The sequence below is a fragment of the Pleurodeles waltl genome, chromosome 7 (genome assembly GCF_031143425.1).
Source record: "Pleurodeles waltl isolate 20211129_DDA chromosome 7, aPleWal1.hap1.20221129, whole genome shotgun sequence".
Lineage (NCBI taxonomy): Eukaryota > Metazoa > Chordata > Amphibia > Caudata > Salamandridae > Pleurodeles > Pleurodeles waltl.
Window position 1 is genome coordinate 574,465,321 of NC_090446.1, and position 21,014 is coordinate 574,486,334.

The following is a 21,014-nucleotide window of genomic DNA, read 5'->3' on the forward strand; positions in this document are numbered from 1 at the left end:
TGCCTGCAGGCCCACATCAAGGATTTTGTTTTTTTTTCATTTGACAATGCCACAATTGGGGTACAGATGCCACGCCTGGAGCATACTGCCCAGGTGTGGATGCCAACCTGAGGGATGTTCTATTCAGTTCTGAACTGCACATTTGGGGGCCTGTGGATTTTTCCAAATGACGCACCTGCAGTGCAATGTTCAGCTCTAGGTGGCATATCAGAAGCATTGTGTGCTCCTGTCCTCATTTACATGGCTGCAGGAACTTTCCTCTTGCAACACTTGAAAGAGAGGGGCTGGATGAGACAAGAGAGGGAAGTGAGAAAAGCAGGAACTAGCACAGGGTGTTGGCTAAGCTCACAGCAGGAAAATCAACCTTCGCGTCCTACATCGGGAGGGCGGACTCTGAGATCGGAAATGTTCGAGGACCCCCGGGAGCTAGACAAGCAGGAGCCCTGCAAAGGTACCATCCAAGGGTGCGCCAGGGAGACTGATGGGACACCGATTGGCGTAGGACACACCCGAAGGGCAGGTGACGCTTCCCAGCGCAACAGGCTTTTGGGGTCCCAGTGTGTGATTTCATGTGCTGGGCACTAAGGGGCCAGGGTAGAGGTGGGCGGGTAGAGGTTGAGGGCGGGAGTGTGTGTGGGGGGGTGGTTTGGTGGTCCCTTAAGGAGTTGTGCGCCTCACCAGTGAGCCACTCAGCGCGCGCAAGGGCGATTAACTCTTGTTTATCGTATGCACGAGCGGCAGGATTCAGGGCGCTAGAGATGCTGTTGTGCCCGCAGCCTGGGGTGGGTGCAGACGGAGATGCCGTGGCAAGAGGAAGCTACGGGGAGAAAGTTCAGTCTCTTCTCCCTCTTACCCGGGGTTAGTTCACTGCTCGAACCCCAGATTCCGCTCCACAGCTACAGAGGCTGAGGACGGCGACGGTTGAAGCGCGTTGCACACCTGGAAACATGAGATAGCCTGGCCAAATCTCGGTACCGCTACCGACGCGCCGTGTGACTGTGGCAAGGGCACATATGTCTGACTGCAGTCCGGCCAACAGAGCTGCTCAGTGATAATCACTATGAGTGATCTACTTCACCGAAAAATACCTATTCTTTCTAATATGATTTATGCTGTAACCTTAAAAAATGATGACCTGATTGTTATTTTTTTACAAGATAATTGTATTTATATGTAGAACATACTTACAGTTAGTTACTTTCCCCTGCTCTGTATCATAAAACCCTATTAAAAATAACACCGCATTGTGGTCTCCTTATAGCGCCCAAATACGTGCCGTGTACTCGTCATCGGTAATGTGTGCTGTCTTACATACAGACATGAGGTAGAATGGTGGTTTTGTGTTCTTGTTTGAACAATCTGAGTTACTATATTTTCCTTGTGTATGTTTCTGATTTAGTGGACAGCGGAGCAATGTGTGACAGGCATCTCTCGAAGGGAAAGAGTATTGTTTTAAATTGTGTCGGACACATCTGGACTAAAAGGTCCAGATCTGGAGGGAACTAAAAGGTCCAGATCTGGAGGGAACAATGTTTTACTTCATGTGTGGAGTTTTGTGTCAGGTTCGGAACATTGTGCTTTGTTGTGCAGGCTGCATCTGGAGAACCGTGACCAGTTCTAGAGCCCAAACCCAGAGGGTTGTGTCAAGGTTTGAAGGCCACATTTGGAATTTGTTTTCTGGTTCTGGCTCCCCCATTTGGAGAGTTATGTCATGTTTAGGAGGTAGAACTGATATTTTTCTAGTTCTGTTTACTAATTTGGTAGTTTTATGTAGAGCAATCAAGACACAAAGGTTCCCAGAGCGCTTTACACATGAAAGGTTATGTTTTGCTAAGTTTGATCACTCAGAACATGCAGGTTACATGCAAGCAAGACTTGTCTCGTTTTGATGCTGAGGCCAAGTTAACGCACCACCTACTTTGTGGCTGTACTCTGCCCGAGGGGTGGGGCTGTACAGACATATAGAGGGCCAGTTAAAGTTTGGTGGGTGCAGGCGACCGGACAGAAATTGCTGGATGCATGTCTGCAGTATTTAGAGTGTGTACCCCTGTACACACTGTAGGGCAGCCAGGACACCCCCTCATTTTTAGCAGTTCGTCTTCATGCACCCCACAGTCTGCCCCTGGTTAGGTAGGAATGTCTGCTGGGAGAGCAGCGGGGCTGCAGGATCCCCTGGTCCAGCAAAGCCGACTCTGGTGTGGACAGCTGCCGTGGCTCATCCTCAAAGGAAAAGGGGCAACCTAGTAAATCTGGGACCAGGGTGGAATAATTATTAGTAGAAGAACAAAAGGTCCCTTTGGGGAAAGTGTAAGCCTCAAAATTCGTGGCAACATGTTGAAAAAAAAAACAATAGATTGGTTCAGTCTGAGATGAAATCAGAGTTTATTCAATACATTCCCTACGGTACCACTCGAAGTATGTCATATTCAGTGTAAGAAATAAGTTGAAAAATATGGTGCTCCAAATGCGCGGTGGCGCAGTGCAAGTGAAAAGGGTGAGTATACACTGAGCAAGTACTCTACAGAAAGCAAATATATACAAGTGACTGGTAAGCGACTGATAAGGATAAGTACAACACTCAGTGTGCGGGTGTTGTTATTAAATCAATTAAAAACAGTCCACTGAAATAGTTGTTGACGTTTCAACCCTAAAGTAAATTATTTGAACCAGAGTCATCATCAGGACGAGAAAATAATGGAAGCACCTAATAGTTGTGACAATGTTTAATACCACAAAATAATGTGGTGTACTGTAGATTGACTTGGTAACATCTTCTTCTGAGTGTTAGTCTTGGTAAAAAGCAATTCACTACATTGTGGGAACACAGTCTGAGAGTTAATATGGCAGTCTTTGTTAGTTTTTGCAACGGATATAGTGGCGAGGAGGACGGATGAAGTCTATTCACCTTTGTAAAACTGTGTTTAATTCTGTTTGAGTATTAAATAATTAAACTTGCTCGTAGCAATCACATCAAGTTGATCAATGAGCCCAGCCTTTCCTAGTCAGTCTACCGAAGAAGAAACGATTATCTAATGTAGAAAACAGCGTCTAACACTCTCTATTGGTGTCGACCGAGCGCACCAGATTACAAATACACAAATCAACAGACAGTATTTTCTACATTAGACAATTGTTTCCTCTACGATAGGCTGACACACATATGGGTTGGCTTTATTGTGACTGAGACTAATTCATGGGATTATTGGTCATTGCTGTCAAAATATCCAAGTCAATAATAAAGACCTGCACATAATTTGACTGCAGACTATCAGCTACCAATATACTGCAAGGGTAAGCTTATATAGGGAAGTATAGATTCTTAACTCAACATCTACTTACTTTGTCAATACATTGGTAGGCAGTGTTGTGGAGGCAGGATAAGCACAGCTCAATATTTTTAAAAATACTTCCTATTTTGTTAGAACAGAGCCAAGGGTGTGTGGGGGTCGGGTTCTCAGCCCTCCCTTTGCATAAAAAGTTAGTCGAGCTTGAGCTGAGTCAGTCACTCTTCCCAGAGTAGCCCCTGAGGCTGGAAATGAGATGAACCAACTAGTTCACGTAGATGGAAAGGAAGACAAAGCTCAAGAATGTTTATAATATTCACATATTGATATTTATTGCCTGTGTTAATTTCAGAGTCGATATCACGTTTATGGATCCCTGCAACAGTGCGCCAAGGGACTACAATATAGCCTTAGAACCCACCGTAGCGGGCTCTACCGGCTATTAAAGGCCTGCTCCAGCATTAAAGGCCCGAGCCGAAGTGAATACGTGCACCATCTGTTGTCCTCTTTATGTAACCAACTAGAACATTGTGGACAAAATATTAAATACCAAAATATTGAAAGTTAAGTGAATGCAAAAGAAGTATAATTTTTACTATTCTTAATTCTACATCTACGTACTTTGAAGATATATATCATCAAGGTACATATATGTGGGGCTAGGTATGGATAATATATACTTAAATCTTTTGCTATTTTGGGATTAATATTTTGTCCTCGAAATTTGTATCTTTCAATATTCTAGCTTTGATACTCAGGGGACAATCCATAAATTATACATTCTAAATACCAGTGAAATAGTCCACTGACTTTAAACGCCTACCATATGCTATTTCGGACGAGCCACTTCAACCATATATCCTTGCAAAGTTAAGAAAATTACAAGTGAGGAGTCAGGAAATCGCAATACCTATTATTATGAACTCAAGAGGCAATTCAGTTTGTGGTGTGCACTATGTCTATGTCTATGTATTTCTAATGGTGTTAACAGCATTGCCATGAGAAATTAAATAGGGCATCTAAGTGTGCCTCTATATCTCAGTGTATCCTAGATCCTGCGTTGCTTTGTTTGTATTACAAAATCCTTCAAAGCATCCTCATGTACTAGAATAGGAAATCTTTCAAAACACCCTGGGTAACCCCAGGATTAGGAGAATAGGGGATAAAGAAAAGCGTCTCCAATTATTCCTTATAGATGCGGGCTAGTTAACCTGATGGCGAATGGCACTAGTCTAAAAATCAAGGGGTGTGCGTACATAGAACGGACCCTGGTACTACTTGGTTTGGGGTCATATTGGAAGGATCCATTATCTATCCCAAAAAATGCATCACAGACCCTGAAGGATACATTTTGGCTCAATGTCCAACTTACACAACTGTCTGCAGTCTTCTCATCATCTATGACTGGCAGCTTTCTAAAGGTCAAATGCCACTATGAATCCGAGCAATATATGGACGCAGTACTCGCTCCACGCGCATTGTATATCAGATTTACGATAGGTTCTCTTCCCTTGCGCATCCTAACACACAAATGGATCAATACTAGCTGTACCTCTAAGATGTGCCCGATGGGCTGTGCCAGGGAAGAATCCATAACCCATGTCCTTTTCCAATGTCCTGCATACTACAAGCAGAGGGTTCGTTGGATTATTCCATTATGTAGGAAAATGGGCTTTAGGAATTGTCTACTGGCTCTGAGAGTTCTTATATCGGATCCATCTGTTTTAGTGGCTTGTTGTCTGGCAAAATATTTGGATTCCATTTGGCACCTTAGATTGAACACGCTCAAAAAAATAGGGGAAAATCCAACAATAGACGTTGGAAGTGGCCATTGACGAACTCACTTGTGAATTTCAATGTATGTATTTACTAATTTTATCACTTTTTTATTGTCTAACAAATTTTTCTATGTTCATATATTTTTATATCTTTTAGGAATGTCTTATCCTTATTTTAGTTATTGTGTTTAGTCAGGCACGTTTGCATGATCCCATAATATGGTAAAATTTTTAGAGGGAAAATGTTTATGTTTAAAGTCTTTTAACGTAATTTAACATTGTACTCTTGAGTTTTTTTTCCTTTTTGTATATATGAGCTTGTTGTCTTGTAAATTATGAATTTGCGATTTGTGGTGTGCTTTTATGGTATTTATTTGTACCGAAATAAAGCTAACGAACGAAGTGCATTCTGGGATGTGGAGTCCTGTCACATTTTCAAACAGGGCAGTGAGGTTATGCATACTATATTCCATTGATAGCAAAGCTAGAGATCTTAATGATTATTATTAAAAACAAGCATTGGCATAGCCGATAGGTCTCGCCTTTGGGACCTTATAAGTATTTAGCCATGCAGCTCATTATCCTGGGTGCTAAAATATCTACTGTTCTTTAACATGGAAGCTTTGACACTAATAGGCACATTATAACACTGCATTGAGAAGTACTTAATTAAAGAAACGTTTTTAAGAAACATTTGTAGTATACAAATTAAGGTAGTTGGGTTGTCTGACGGTACTAGCATAAGGTTTAAAAACTGGATTTGCAAACATAATTTATTTAGTTTGGCTCGGACTTGCTGGTTATTGTACTAACGCCAGATAGCATTTCCAACGTTGGAAATTGGGCTATTAGTTATGTGGCCAGCACAAGAAATAGTTCCTCAATCTCAGTTGTCCTCATTGAGAACCAAACACCCCATTGTAGTGCTTGACTTTCACAGGGTAGCGAGGCGGAGCAGTCTAAGGCCTACTACAGGGAGGTGGTGTGAGCTAGGACTCACCAATCACTGGCACGGAATAATAACACTCAATAAATGATTGTCCAGTCAGTACTTTTTCTTTAGAAAAGGAGAAGTACATTTATTACATATACATTACTAAATACTACTCAATAATTTATAAATATACATTGGCAGATGGAACATACCATAGCTGACATAGTGCAACTACTGGTGACCTCCTGGAAAGGTCACCCAAACATATCAAGAGCGTTCAAGCAGTAATAGTGTAATAGGATGTTACATTGGCATGAATCATGGTCAGAATTGCAACAAGGAAAAATCAATAAAACATATACAATCATCATGCAAACCCAATAAAAACCTTTATCAGAAATACACTTTGTGTTTGTGCTTTGTTTCATACTCTTGCATTAGACTGTAATGTCAGAACAGCCCTTACAGAGCACAGCAATAAAAATAGCATTTGGAAGAAACATGGTCATCTAACCATATAGTCAGCCCCTAGAGGGCACCACAATAAAAATAGCATTTGGAAGAAACATGGTCATGTAACCATATAGTCAGCCTCTAGAGGGCATAACACATGAAAACCAAATGGCAGAGAGCATTGCAATGTAACCATATATTAGGACCCTAGAGAGCATAGTGCATTACACATTTTCAGGCCTAGCAGGCCTGCTAGAATATTGCTACAAACAAGGCCCTTAAAACACAAACTACTGCCAGTTATAATGCAAAAGTTCCAGCCATGAGAAAGCTTAAAATACATCGAATGGTCTAGAAGTTATGATTTTGGATCCCCCCAACCTAGTGCGGGAACTCTGAATGTGACCTGGACAGAAAGAGCACATCGCGCTGAACATTTCTGTGGTGGTTCCAGTGTCCTAGGACCACCACAGGCTGAGTTATGGGGAAACATATGTTGTAAAAGGAAAGCAAAGCATCATAGGGCGAGTTTTCCGAGTACCGTGAATATTGTAGTACCAGCTCTCTTGCTGTGCTCGGAGAGCCGCTGTTGAGGATTTCCCTTTTGTTTTATCTATTTAAAAGGCGCAAGCTTGTATATTTTTCACCTGCTAAACCAATGTAGTACAAGCATCACACACAGAGTGCAGCATAAGGAAGAGGATGTGGTTTAAGGGCCAGCACTGCCTACTTTCGAGCTGGGGAACCAGGTTCGAGTCTCAGCGTCGGCTCAACATCTTGTGATTTTGGGCAAATCACTTAATTTCCCCATACCTACTAAAAATGAATGTTTTTTTGTTTAATGTAACTGGTGCTCATGTAAAGTACTCCAATCTTCGGGTCGCGTTCGCACTATATAAAACAGCCAAAAAAAATTAAATAAAAAAGAGCCCCCTTGCGGTCTTTTTTTTGGGGGGGGGGGCAGACCTCACAAAGCAACTGTGAGATGCTGAGATGCCCCAAAATAAGCAAGAAGAGGAAACAACATACCACCACAGAGCATGAAGCGTAGAAGCAAAAGAAAAAGTAGTGCACCGACACTGAGGTACATGACTGATGGTGCAATAATCCATGTAACAGGGTCAGCCACCAAGGCGGTAACAAAACAGTCTCAAGACAGGACAAACATAAGGCATTTACTTAAAAAACCAAAGAAACTTTGAAAGGCAGACGAAGGAACAAATGAAAGTGATGGGCGTGTGATGGGCATGGTGAAAGCCCTCAAAAGTAGATTACAACATGTCGAGAGACAGCACATGTGCGCTGCCTAGGCTCAACCTTAAAAAATGTAGCGCAAAGTGTTATTTAGAAAAGCATCTTGGCTCTTACCTATCAGAGACACGTCAAGACATGTGCAAATAAATTATAGAAAAAGCTTTCCTAAAAGCACAGCGGTTACTGATGGAGCAGAGCTATATAGGTTGGTGGTTCTAAAGACTGGCAGCCTGCACGGAAAACGCTCTGCCACCAGTCCAAGCTTTGTTAAATTTAGGAACCTTCAGAAGATTAGCATTAGCTGGGTGTAAAGATCTAGGCAGAATGTAGCATTATAGTTTTTGTCAAAGGGGGTGAGACCCGATATGATGGAAAACTGGATTTACATGGCTACAGGGAGCCAATGAAGAGAATCTAGAGTAGCTGAGGTACAGTAATGACGAGGCAAAGAGAGTGCAGCCTGTATATGATGCAGGCGCTGAACAAGGTAGCCCGGTGCACCTAGAGACAAGGCAATGCCATGGTCCCATCTGCTCAAAATGACACTTCACATCACAAGAGCGCAGAAACTGGTTGGCAATAAAGGTAATATTTTCTGAAGTACCCTCATTTGGCCAAAACAGGTGGAGGAACAATTATTGACATGACTAGAGAGAGATAAACCTTTATTCATATAGACTCCCAAATTGCGAACAGTCGTTGCAATAATTGGAATTGAGTTCTCCTCTGGCAGCCAAAAGTCCCCAGCCAAAAGATGAGAAAGGGACCCAGAAAACAAATCATAGCCTCTGCTTTATCCCCATTAAATTTAAGAGAGTTAACTCTGATCCACTGTGAGGTTTTGAGCATGCAATTAAGAAAAGAGGCCATTGAAGACTGTGAGGTGCAGTCCAGTGTAAGAATTAGTTGTGTGTCATCCGCATAGTTTACAAACCTTATGCAATGGGAGCTGATAAATTTAGACACTGGTCGTAGATACACATTAAATAATATAGGGGGCTTAAAGAAAAGCCCTGAGGGAGTCCCTGCACTACTAAACTGAAGGAGGAGCAAAAAGAGGGGAGATGGTTTGCTTACATCCTTCCTTCCAAAAATGATGCCAGCCACTGCAGAGCTCTTTTCTTGACCCCTATCTCAGCCAGCCTTGCGATCTGGATGTCATGACTGACACTGTCAAATGCAGCAGACAGGTCAAGTAGTACTAAGACTACCTGATGCCACTTATCTACTGCCATATGCAGATCATTCATTGCCGTAACAAGAGCCCCTTTGCTTCCATGGAGGGGATGGAACCCAAACTGGAGCTTGTCTACTAAGTTATGTTCCTCCAGTATTTTATTCAGAAAATGCTCCAGAATTGAACAAGGAAAGGGTAAAAAAAGAAATGAGCCTATAGTTACTGAGCACTGACAGATCTGAAGAGGGTTTTTTTTTTAAAGAGGAAGCATTAATGCCTTTTTGCATTCTGGGGTCACAGTGGTAATCTTCAGAGACTGATTACATATGGCTGCTAGAGGTGGAGTGAGACAGTCACATAGCAGTTTCCATACTCTGTGAGGTAGTAAGTCCAGCGATGAACAAGATTTAGCAGAGCTAGCAATAGTTAAGAAGCTCACTTTCCTATACCTGATCTAGGTCATCTAACAACACCCGAAAATACCATACATTTAGAGAAACCAAACTGGTATCCAATGTTAAGAGAGAAATTGATGCTGAATATTGCATATTTAATTGAGAAGTGAAGGTTGCAAGAATATCTTTGATCTTAGTTTCAAAATAGGCTGCTAACTCGTCACAAAACGACTGAGTAGGAGTATCCTGATGCAGCACACAAGAAGGAATAGAGTGTGTGTGATGATGGTCCTGGTCAGATTTGAAGATGACAGAATTAAGGCCTGGTCAGCTGTAGCCAGTGGTTAATTTGTAAAATAATAAGTGCCAGGGCCCAAACCTTTTCCTCAGACGCCCGCTACTGGCACCTCCGAATCTTAGGGTTGCAGAATATCAATGCTAAGTAGTCCTAACTCCACATCCTGCCTCTTTCATCTACTGCCTACGTCTTTATTTCACCTGCTGAGGTTCTTTTTCATCCCTGCTTTCTATCTTAGTCACTGTTTTTTCATCTTTCTCTTACTCTTCCTCCTTTTCTCCTTTGGCATTTTTTCCTCTCTTGTTCATTGGGACGATCTGAGGCTGTTTTATCTGAAGTGCGCATGCCAGATTGGCAGGTGTTCTCACTATGTCCAGCCTGACATGAGGAGTCCAGGCTTCTGCAATTAACAGCTGAAGGGCAGCTGATAAGCAGAGGCACAGCCCCTTTGGTTTTCGATGAAGAGCCGTGTCTGCCTGCTTCAGCCAATCTTAGCACTGCTCTTATGCTGTTTAGTCTTGTAAGCCGCACGAGAGCAGTGTTTGGATTGGCTCAGATGCCACTGGTTTGCAAGCAGCGTGAGGCAGAAGGAACTTCAAGTGTATTCATCCATCAAATGAGGTAAGTTTATTTTTCAAGGTTTTAATATAATTTCTGATGTGCCCTATCACTTTTAAAACATAGCAGCTGCCACTGGGCCTAAGGGGTCATCGTGGAAAGGCTTCTGTCCAAATGACGGGCTGGCTTGGACAGAGGTGAGAGGGCTGATAGTTGGAAGAGATCATCTTCTGTCTGTCCTCTAGACAAAGACAAGGCCTTCCACTTGTTTTATCGATTACAAGCAGGTCTTTGGCAGGCAAACCGAGGCTTCTTGTGGATAAAGTTATAAGGTTGGGAGATGTTCCGCCTCCACTATTGAAGGCCATTCAACTCTTACATCATGACATCTGTGTCAGGGAGACCAGATCCTCGGGCCTGCACACATTCCCAATATGTCCACCACAAGACAGCTCCAAAACTCTGATAAGAATATCACAGAGCCTAAGAGAGTCCAAGTGGGGAAAAGGGGATTAGGTAGGGAACAGCTGGGAAGGAGACCTGTAGGAAGCAAAAGGTTAAATAACACAATATCAGAATATAATCACATTGACTTTCACTAGACTATGATTCTAGGAGTTCAATGATACTCGAAACATGAAATAACACTCTGTTGAATCTAAGGTTCAATGATACTCAGAACATGAAATAACACTCTGTTGAATCTAAGGTTCAATGATATTCAGAACATGAAATAACACTGTTGAATCTAGGGTTCAATGATACTCGGAACATGAAATAACACTTTGTTGAATCTGGGGTTCAATGATATTCGCAACATGAAATAACACTCTGTTGAATCTAGAGTTCAATGATACTCGGAACATGAAATAACACTTAGACTGAAGGAACATGAATGGCCTAGAACTAGACTCTAACTAGGCCTCAAGAAATCTAGGTACCTGGAAAAAATCAAGAATGGGTTAATACAATGTTTCATATGAGCTCGTCATGAAATATCACATACAGTCTAGAAATACAAGAACCTTCTAGAATACTGTTTCAGAACAAACACTGCTTTTTTAACATGGGGGCAAAAGACAATCTGAAACATTCCCTGGAAAACAATTGGAATTGTACCAGAGACTTAATATGCACAAAGTGCGTCACATTTTGAATTTGTCATCTTCACAGGAAATCCATAGGCTCAGGATAAATGTGTGCACTTCAACAAACATTACACATCAAAGTTTTTACTTCTCATGAAATGATCGCGCACACTGTTGCCGATCTGAACACCAAGTTTTACATGCGGGAAATGAATTGCGCACACTGCCGATTCTAACAAGAATATGTAAATGCCATGAAATGATAGCGCAAGCCTTTGCCGATCTGAACACTAAGGGGGTCATTCTGACCCTGGCGGCCGGTGACTGCCAGGGTCACCGACCACGGGAGCACCGCCAACAGGCCGGCGGTGCTCCCAAGGGCATTCTGACCGCGGCGGTTCAGCCGCGGTCAGAAAGGGTAAACCGGCGGTCTCCCGCCGGTTTACCGCTGCCCCATTGAATCCGGATTCAGACACCCCCTACCGCCATCCTGTTCATGGCGGGAAACCCGCCATGAACAGGATGGCGGTAGGGGGTGCCGCGGGGCCCCTGGGGGCCCCTACAGTGCCCATGCCAATGGCATGGGCACTGTAGGGGCCCCCGTAAGAGGGCCCCACAAAGTATTTCAGTGTCTGCTTTGCAGACACTGAAATACGCGACGGGTGCAACTGCACCCGTCGCACCCCCGCAACTACGCCGGCTCAATTCTGAGCCGGCGTCCTCGTTGCAGGGGCATTTCCGCTGGGCCGGCGGGCGCTCTTTTGGAGAGCGCCCGCCGGCCCAGCGGAAATGTTTGAATGGCCGCCGCGGTCTTTTGACCGCGGTGCGGTCATTTGTCGGCGGTACCTTGGCGGACGGCCTCCGCCGTCCGCCAAGGTCTGAATGACCCCCTAAGTTTTACTTGAGGGAAATGAATCGCGCACACTGCCGATTCTAACAAGAATATGTAAACACCATGAAATCATCGCGCAACCCTTTGCCGATCTGAATACCAAGTTTTACATGCGGACAATGAATCGCACACTCTGCCGATTCCAACAAGAAGATGTAAGTGCCATGAAATGATCGTGCAAGCCTTTGCCGATCTGAACGCCAAGTTTTACTTGCAGGAAATGAATCGCGCACACTGCCGATTCAAACAAGAATATGCAAATGCCATGAAATGATCGCGCAAGCCTTTGCCGATCTGAACACCAAGTTTTACTTGCGGGAAATGAATCGCGCACTCTGCCGATTCTAACAAGAATATGGAAATGCCGTGAAATGATCGCGCAAGCCTTTGCAGATCTGAACACCAAGTTTTACTTGCAGGAAATGAATTGCGCACACTGCCGATTCAAACAAGAATATGCAAATGCCGTGAAATGATCGCGCAAGCCTTTGCCGATCTGAACACCAGGTTTTACTTGCGGTAAATGGATCGCGCACACTACTGATTCAAACGAGAATATGCAAATGCCATGAAATGATCGCGGGTGCCGCCACCTATCTGAACACCAAGGTTTACATGAGAGCAATGACTCGCGTACTCTGAAAGTTCCACGAGTAGGCACAAAACTCTAGAATCTCTGAGAACGGGCTCGGGGGCCCAGCCCAACCTCCGCCTTACCACCCTGCTCAAGGATCACCAGAATAATGCAGGGCAGGCCTGGAACATCAAGGTAGGCCTCCGGAACAGGAGCTCAGGAAATTGCTGCTGCTCTGCACCGGGACCTCTGAATAGTGAGCATGTGGAGCTGGGCTGGCTCCCTTATATAACCCAGTCATGCTGCAGGGAAGGCTTCTAGAAAGTCCTAGAAAGGGACCACACCCTGATACACTCTGTAAACCTGCAGCAATACCTTGCAAATGAACATTATTTGCAAACATCATTAATAGTAGTTTCAAGGTAAAACTCTGCAATGCAAAAGGTTAAAAAACTGCATATAAACACAATGCATGAATTATGCTCTTGCATGAAGACTGGGTTTTTGCATTTTAGTCGCCCGTAGAGCACACACTGTCTTGATGTTGACAATCTGGTTCAAATCAAATGAAGCCAAAACGCACATAATTCTGACAAAATTTATACAAATGGGGGAGTCTCGGGCATGGGTGTGTTTTGGGACCCCACGTTATGGAATTAATATACATCTTCTATAAGTACTTATATTCTGTGAGCCCAATATTCCCTTCTAAACTGGGAAGCTGCTCCATTTCCTACAGTATGCTGTTAACACCATTCTCCTCTTTAGCGAGCGTTGGATGCTGTGACTCAATATCATTGGGGTCCATAAGCTTGCAGTTAAACATAAAAGTCTACCACTGTTGCATTTGGTGGAGGGTTTTCCAGCAGGGATGGTGATCACTGAGGCTGATCATAGAGAGGAGCCTCAAAATACAACTATCTGGGCGTTTGGATGGAGGTAAGGTGAAGATGTAAGAGGCACTTACCCTCACTGAAACCTAAATTGAATCTCATGTTGTATGCTATGGGTGTCCTAAATTAAAATCTCCAGCCTTACAACCATTTCTGAAGGTAGCTTCATCTAATCTATTACCCTCTATCATCTATAGGCATTTATTCTGTCCCTAAGAATTATTCTGCTGATGTGAAATATAGGGTGACTATCTCACTCCATGTCATTATGGACACAGTTTCCAGTTCTGGCCTATTAGGTGCCATTAAAATCCTTTTGGTTACTGTAATCTTGATTTTCTTTCGTACACAAAATTAGAGCAAAATTACCTGAAATTACGTGTATCAAGAGTGTATATTTAAACAAAAGCCACTCAAGTTCTGTTGCTCCTGTGTTTTTGCTGTAAAGCTTTACCGTGAATTGCGCATTCACTGTAATTTTATACAACAAACGGTGCATAATTATACAAAGTTGTGCAGAAACTTGAAACCTCATGTTACAAGCATGGTTAAAAAATCCTGAAATCCCCAGAATTACGCCAGCGTAATTTAAATTTTGCACATTCCTACTAATTAGACTAACACAGCTGAATGAAGCCAATGATTTGTAGGTGAAAAGTTCAGGACTGGCAACTCAATCGACGATGACCTGGAGTGAGGTGGAAACCATCGGACTACAGCACTATGGAAGAATTTTCAAAAGCTCCACCACCTTCCTCATTCCCCCTCCCAGTGTCAAATCAGGCTGGAGATTATTTTATTGCAGCAATCACCGATTTTGCGACTGCATTTCTTGACTCAAAGGGGCATATTTATACTCCGTTTGCGCCGGAATTGCGTCGTTTTTTTGACGCAATTCCGACGCAAAAGTAACTCCATATTTATACTTTGGCATTAGACGCGTCTAGCGCCAAAGTCCATGGAGTTTGCGTCCTTTTTTAACGTGGGCACCTACTTTGCGTTAGTTATATGCAAGGTAGGCGTTCCCGTCTAAAAAACTGACTCCGCGGCATGTGCGCCGTATTTACACTCCCGGGCAAAATTCACGCCCGGGAGTGGGCGGGTAAAAAAAAATGACGTATGGCCGCTTTTGCGCCGTTTTTTAGCGCCTGTAAAAGGCAGGCGTTAAGGGACCTGTGGGCTCGGAAGGAGCCCAGAGGTGCCCTCCCATGCCCCCAGGAGGACACCCAAGGCTGGAGGGACCCATCCCAGGGACAATAAGGTAAGTTCTGGTAAGTATTTTTTTTAAAAAAAAATTGTGGCATAGGGGGGCCTGATTCGTGCCCCCCTACATGCCACTATGCCCAATGACCATGCCCAGGGGACAGAAGTCCCCTGGGCATGGCCATTGGGCAAGGGGGCATGACTCCTGTCTTTGCTAAGAGAGGAGTAATTTCTATGGGGTTTGGGAGTGGAAAAAAATGGCGCAAATCGGGTTGAGGCGAAAAATTTGCCTCAGCCTGACTTGCCCCATTTTTTCACGCCCAAGCTCCATATCCCCCTACGCCGGCGCTGCCTGGTGTACGTCGTTTTTTTCAACGCACACCAGGCAGCGCCGGCTGCTAACGCCGGTTAACGTCATTGCTTAAATACAGCGCCCGCATGGCGCTTCAGAATGGCGTTAGCCGGCGCTAATTTTTTTGACGCAAAACTGCGTTAGCGCAGTTTTGCGTCAAAAAGTATAAATATGGGCCAAAGTATTTGCTTCTGATTGGTAAATGAAGTCTTTTCTAAGCACATCGTTTGACAGGAATTAGGGAACGGTGTCCAAGCGGGCAATCTTTGGTCAGAACTTGTTTTCAGGCCTCTAAAAGACCTTAGGATGACACAAAAGTGGTGTTTGATGAGATAATTGAGGCAGTTCAAATAAGAATACCATGGGCAGCGAATAAACAGACAGAGGACCAGAGTCAATATTTGTTTATGCCACGCAGTGTAGCGAACAAATTTGTTGTGCTGCATTGCACAAGTGAGAGGGTGCCCTGCGCTGTGAACAGCCCACAAAGATCCAGCATAGGATGTGAACTGAAGCGTACTTTTCACCTATAAATTCCTATGTCTAGACAAATATAGCAGGATAATAGGCGCTAGATGTGCGCTGTGTGCTTCAGCACACGTCATGTGCAGGTTTTTTTGAGAAAATAAAACTTTGCCCTTTGTTAGGGCCTGCTTCAAGAAAGCATTAGTTTATGACACAAAAGCCAGTCTGGCAATCTTAGGCCCATATTTATACTTTCTTAGTGCCGCGTTTGAGCCGTTTTGTGACGCAAAAACGGCGCAAACCTACAAAATACAATTGTATATTGCAAGTTTGCGCCACTTTTGCGTCAAAAAAGGACGCAAATGCGGTGCTCAAAAAAGTATAAATATGGGCCTTAGTATTTCTGGCTTTGTGTCAAAACCTATGGGTGCCTGTGGTGATCCTCCCCTGCAATGCTCGCCTTTCTAGTGCAAAATCTCGTTTGTGCTTGAAAGCAAATACCAATGCTTTGCTTGGCATCACTTTGCATGGGGCAAAGCCGTAGTAAATCTGGGCCAGAGTGTTTTGCACTTTTACCAAGGTAGTACCAACAGTTTTTTGGATGTGATTTGCACCTGGCCAATATTATATATGCAATAAGAAAACGGCTTCACCCCTTATTCATAGAAGTGTGTATTTGCAGCTGTCGTGATGCCAGTGTTGTTGTTATGTATGGTGACATTCCTATAATGGTGGGCTGCTTCATGAAATGTATCAGTTTTATACTGTACTGTGTGAACTGATGTTAACTGATCGTGTTCTGGGTGTGGGGCGTCCACTACTGGTCTTTAGTTTCTGTATCAGTAAGCATGACTTCTCGCTTCTGTTATTTTTTATTAGGATTGTATTCATTCATTTAGACAGAAAGAACTCTATGGGTGATGTGTCACATAGTACAGGGCCTATGACCACCTCCAGATTGTTTATAAATTGGTGTGAACTGGGTTTTAATAATTCATGACAGCATATTGGGAGCCACAGTAACAAGATCAGGTAAGTGCTTTACTATAATCCTTCCACGACTTACAGGTATACGTGATGCCCCTGCCATTGGCAGCGTATGAAATCCTCTAGTGGACCCCTCCCTGTTAATTATTCTGCACCTGGTATATATGTGCTGTTTTTGTGGCTTCAGTCTCCTTTGTAAGTCTGTCGTCTTAGTTTAATACAGTGGAACCCACTGAGCATCTTTCAGCCTTTGTGAGCGGTGCAAAGAATGTGTGTGATTAGATGACCTTGGCAATTCTAGAGCACCAAGGGGCATATTTATACTTCTCGATGCAAAACTGCACTAACGCAGTTTTGCATCAAAAAGCTTAGGACCGGCTTGCGCCATTCCTGAACGCCAACCGGGCACCATATTTATGGAATGGTGCAAGCCGGCGCTAAGCTTGGGCTAATTTACACAAAAATTACGCTAGCTGGGTGGGGGTGGCGGTACGGGTGAAGGGGTTTTGCCTCAAAAAAAGACGCTAGGCTGGTTAGAGGCAAAAAATGCCTTTAACCAGCCTAGCGTCCTTCCCTGATGCAAAACCATCCATACCACATGACTCCTGTCTTATAAAAGACAGGAGTCATGCCCACCACCCCAATGGCCAGCACAGGGGACCAGGGTCCCCTGGGCATGGCCATTGCACCCAGTGCCATGCAGTGGGTCCCATATCAGGGCCCCCAATGCCACTTACATTGTTTTTAAATACTTACCTATACTTACACTAATTACCTGGGATGGGGTCCCCCACCCTCTGGTGTCCCTCTGGTGTGGGTGGGGGTCATCCAAGGGCTTGGGGTGGGCACCTGTGGGCCCATTCCATGGTGTTCAACCATGGAAATGGGTCCACATGTCCCCTAACGCCTGGACTGACCCAGGCGATAAATAATGGTGCAAAGCAAGTCTTGCACCATTATTTAGACCCTCCTCCCACCCGTGCGTCATTTTAGCACTGGCGATAAATATGGGGTATGGGGTTAGCACCATTTTTTAGATGGGAATGCCACCATGCATCTCATTGATGCAAGGTAGGTGCATGCATCCAAAAAAATGTGCTAACTCCAATATTTTGACACTAGACGTGTCTAACCTCAAAATATAAATATGGAGTTAGGTTTGCGCCAAATTTGCGTAAAAAAATGACACAAATTTGGCGCAATTGAAATATAAATATGTGCCAAAGTATTTTTGGTGGATGTTTCTGAGGTGTGACTGCTGAACTTGGCACCTGTCACATAGGTGAAGGGATACTTCATTATTATTGTTGGGTTATCTGAAGACATTTGTATAGTGCTGTATTGCCATTAGTGTGGCCTTGGAGCACTGTGGGGTTTAGGTACCTTCACACCCTGGTCTTCATGATCTCTCCATGAGCTCAATGCAGACCACAGTGTGTTTTCTGTTTGAGGTGTATCATTAGTAGTGTGGGTATGATGGTTTGTTTGTTGAAGCTCAGATGGTGCTAGAGGCCTGTGACCTAACCCCAGGTAAGAGTGGGTGTCATCTGCACCCTCTCACCTTGTGCACAAGTGCTTGTCCTCACTGACATGTGTCAGATATATTTGTATGCCTTCTGTAACCTCTATCTCTGGCACATCTCTCCATTTCCTTTTGCTCTAACCCCAAGAAAGAATGCACCCAACGTCTGAGCCATTTGTCTAGATACGTTCTATTGGTTCTGTGATTTGAAACACCAGGTGTTGACATGTCCCTTCTTCAACCTGTAACCACAAATATAAAATGGGGTCTCTTTGACCTCTAACTTCATTCCCATAAATCTCATAATGGCACAAAGAAAAGGGTGTCCTCTTTGACCTCTAACCCAACCTAACGCCATGTTAACTTTTGACCTTTAACCCCTGGTATGTCCTCTTTGTTGCAGGCTCTCTGAATGAGCAGTGATCCAGTGGACACCTAGCCCATCTGTACCTGTGATGGACACTGCAGCCCGTGCAGTGCTCACTGTCTACATTGCGGTGGAGGTTCTGCTGGCCCTCCTGACTGTGGCTGGCAACCTGTTGGTCATCTGGGCTGTGGCCTCAAATCCACGCCTGAAGAACATCACTAACTACTTCATTGTGTCTCTGGCTGTGGCAGATGTGGCTGTGGGCCTGCTGGTCATTCCCTTTGCCATCACCATCAGTGTGGGCTTTCACATGGACTTTCATGGCTGCCTCTTCCTAGCCTGCCTGGTGCTCGTCGTCACGCAGATCTCGGTCTTCAGCCTCCTGGCAATTGCTGTGGACCGATACCTGGCCATTCGCCTCCCACTGAGGTAATTCACTGGTTGTGATTTGGGGATGGAGTGGAGTTAGGTGAAGCCTGAGGTGTAGCTGACTGACTTTAAGGGCTCTATGCACAAAGTTAACTGTACACATGTAGAGTTACTCACCTGTACATTTACTCTGGCACCTAGGTGTAAGTCTACACTTTTTAACTATTCACCAATTTCAATTGTAATTTTACTCCTACATTAAGACCTACATATCTCTACCTCATGAAACCAGAGGTCACAGACATCTAAAACTAAATTTACGAGTGTAAAGTCACTACTCATAACTTTTCACCTATAGGCAATGATCTCCACATACAAAAGATAGGCGAGCCAGAGGTCTCCCTTATTCATCAAACGGTCGACTTCCATGTTAAAAATGCCTTTTGACAAAATGTCCACACATTAGAAACATAAAGTGCGTCAAACAGCAGAGGAGATTTATAAGAATGGGATCAATTTCCTCTAGTCATAAGGATCTTGTATCTGAATCTGGGTAAGTAAGGTATACATTTTGAAAGTGTGCTTATCCGTAATTTGTGATGCAGGAAGCACACACTAAAGCTAAAAGAAGGATATGTCCATCCTTATTTGTTATTGAGAAAAAACAGCTGAAAAGAAAATCAAACATGGCACAGGTATACTGCAGAAAGTTGTATGCTTTATAGACTACATGGACGTATGTCAACAACCTTGATTGTTTATAGATAGATAGATGTATTTATAGATATAGACACATATAGATATAGAGATATATATTAACTAAAATGAACAAAGGTTACTGGGACGTTATAGTTAGGTTCAGACTTTACCGACACAAAACATAGATATTCAGCAGTTAGAGTTATCTCAAGCAACTATAACTCGTGCCCTAAAGTAACTATAACTTGCACCCCCACCATGTACAGATTTGTCATCAACAATTTTATTGCAAATGTTGCAGTGATATCATTAAGGCCCATATTTATACTTTCTTAGTGCCGCGTTTGCGCCGTTTTGTGACGCAAAAACGGCGCAAACTTACAAAATACAATTGTATATTGCAAGTTTGCGCCACTTTTGCGTCAAATAAGGACGCAAATGCGGCGCTCAAAAAAGTATAAATATGGGCCTAATAATGTCATAGAAGATTGTATGACTAATGTAATATGTGGTAGCAGTGCATGGAGAGGGCGCAAGTTATAATGATGCCAAGGGGTGGGGTCTCCAGGGCCATTAATGACTCCAGAAGGGGGGGCCCTGGGGATGGGGACACTGTGGCCAAAATAAACCCAGGGAAGGGATCCCACATGCCCTCCTCCTCTTGTAAATATCGACCTTGCCTGGGGGGAACAGCGGTCCCTGGGGACAAAATCGGCCCGTGGAAGGGGGCCACGTGCGCCCCTGCCCCATTAAATATAAAGTATTTCCCCAGAGATTTGGTCCACCCAGGGGGGCAAAAAACAAGCGCAGGAAACACTTTTTTTTTTTTTTTTTTTTTAATTACTGTGGATCCACTGATCCTCTGCAAATTTGCAGCAAAATTAAACAAAAAATGTGGGCCTCGGTGGGGTCTGAGTCCTAGGGGGTTAGGGTATCCCTACCCTGCCCCTTCTGATTTTTGTGTGTTTTTATAGGACTCGGAAGTCACAAGATGGCTGCCAACACTTCCTGGTTGAAGTGCTGGCAGCCAATCAGAACTCACTATGGGATCTGTCAGAATCACAGAGGATCTGCATCCCTAGATATGCATAAATCTACTTAAATTACAAAAAGGGATCTTTCTGGACCACGATCTAGCTGCCTGACAAATTTTGTGTAATTCCGTCTAGTGCCTCGGGGTGTAGTCATGTTTAAAATCCGTGTGGGAAACTGTATAGGGAAAATGCATTTTGGGACTCCCTTTTTTCTCAACCTCCACGTTACGGATCACCCCCAAACTTTCAAGACAGCAGCAGAAGTCAGCGGCAAACACATTTGGAAAATGTTGTGAAGATTAATCAAACTGCTCCAAAGTAATTAGCAAAACAATAAACACTTTTCCTATAGAAACTAGGTCCTAACTATAACTACCTACCAGTAGTTGACACTAGGCAATACATAAATATATATATATATATATATAAATATATATA

The 21,014-nt window shown here is 43.7% G+C and overlaps 1 protein-coding gene across 2 annotated transcripts in view; it reads left to right on the top strand.

Annotated features, from left to right (window-relative positions):
- Nucleotides 1-317: 317 nt before the first annotated feature.
- The window catches only part of LOC138304377 (adenosine receptor A2b-like), a 30,409-nt gene continuing 9,712 nt past the window's right edge, over nt 318-21,014 (top strand). Inside the window, exons 1-2 of one of the 2 annotated variants that reach the window (XM_069244368.1) lie at nt 318-451; nt 18,511-18,903. In XM_069244368.1, the coding sequence (XP_069100469.1) occupies nt 18,563-18,903 (341 nt within the window). In that variant the 5' untranslated portion in view covers nt 318-451; nt 18,511-18,562. The other variant, XM_069244369.1, reaches the window with a different exon arrangement.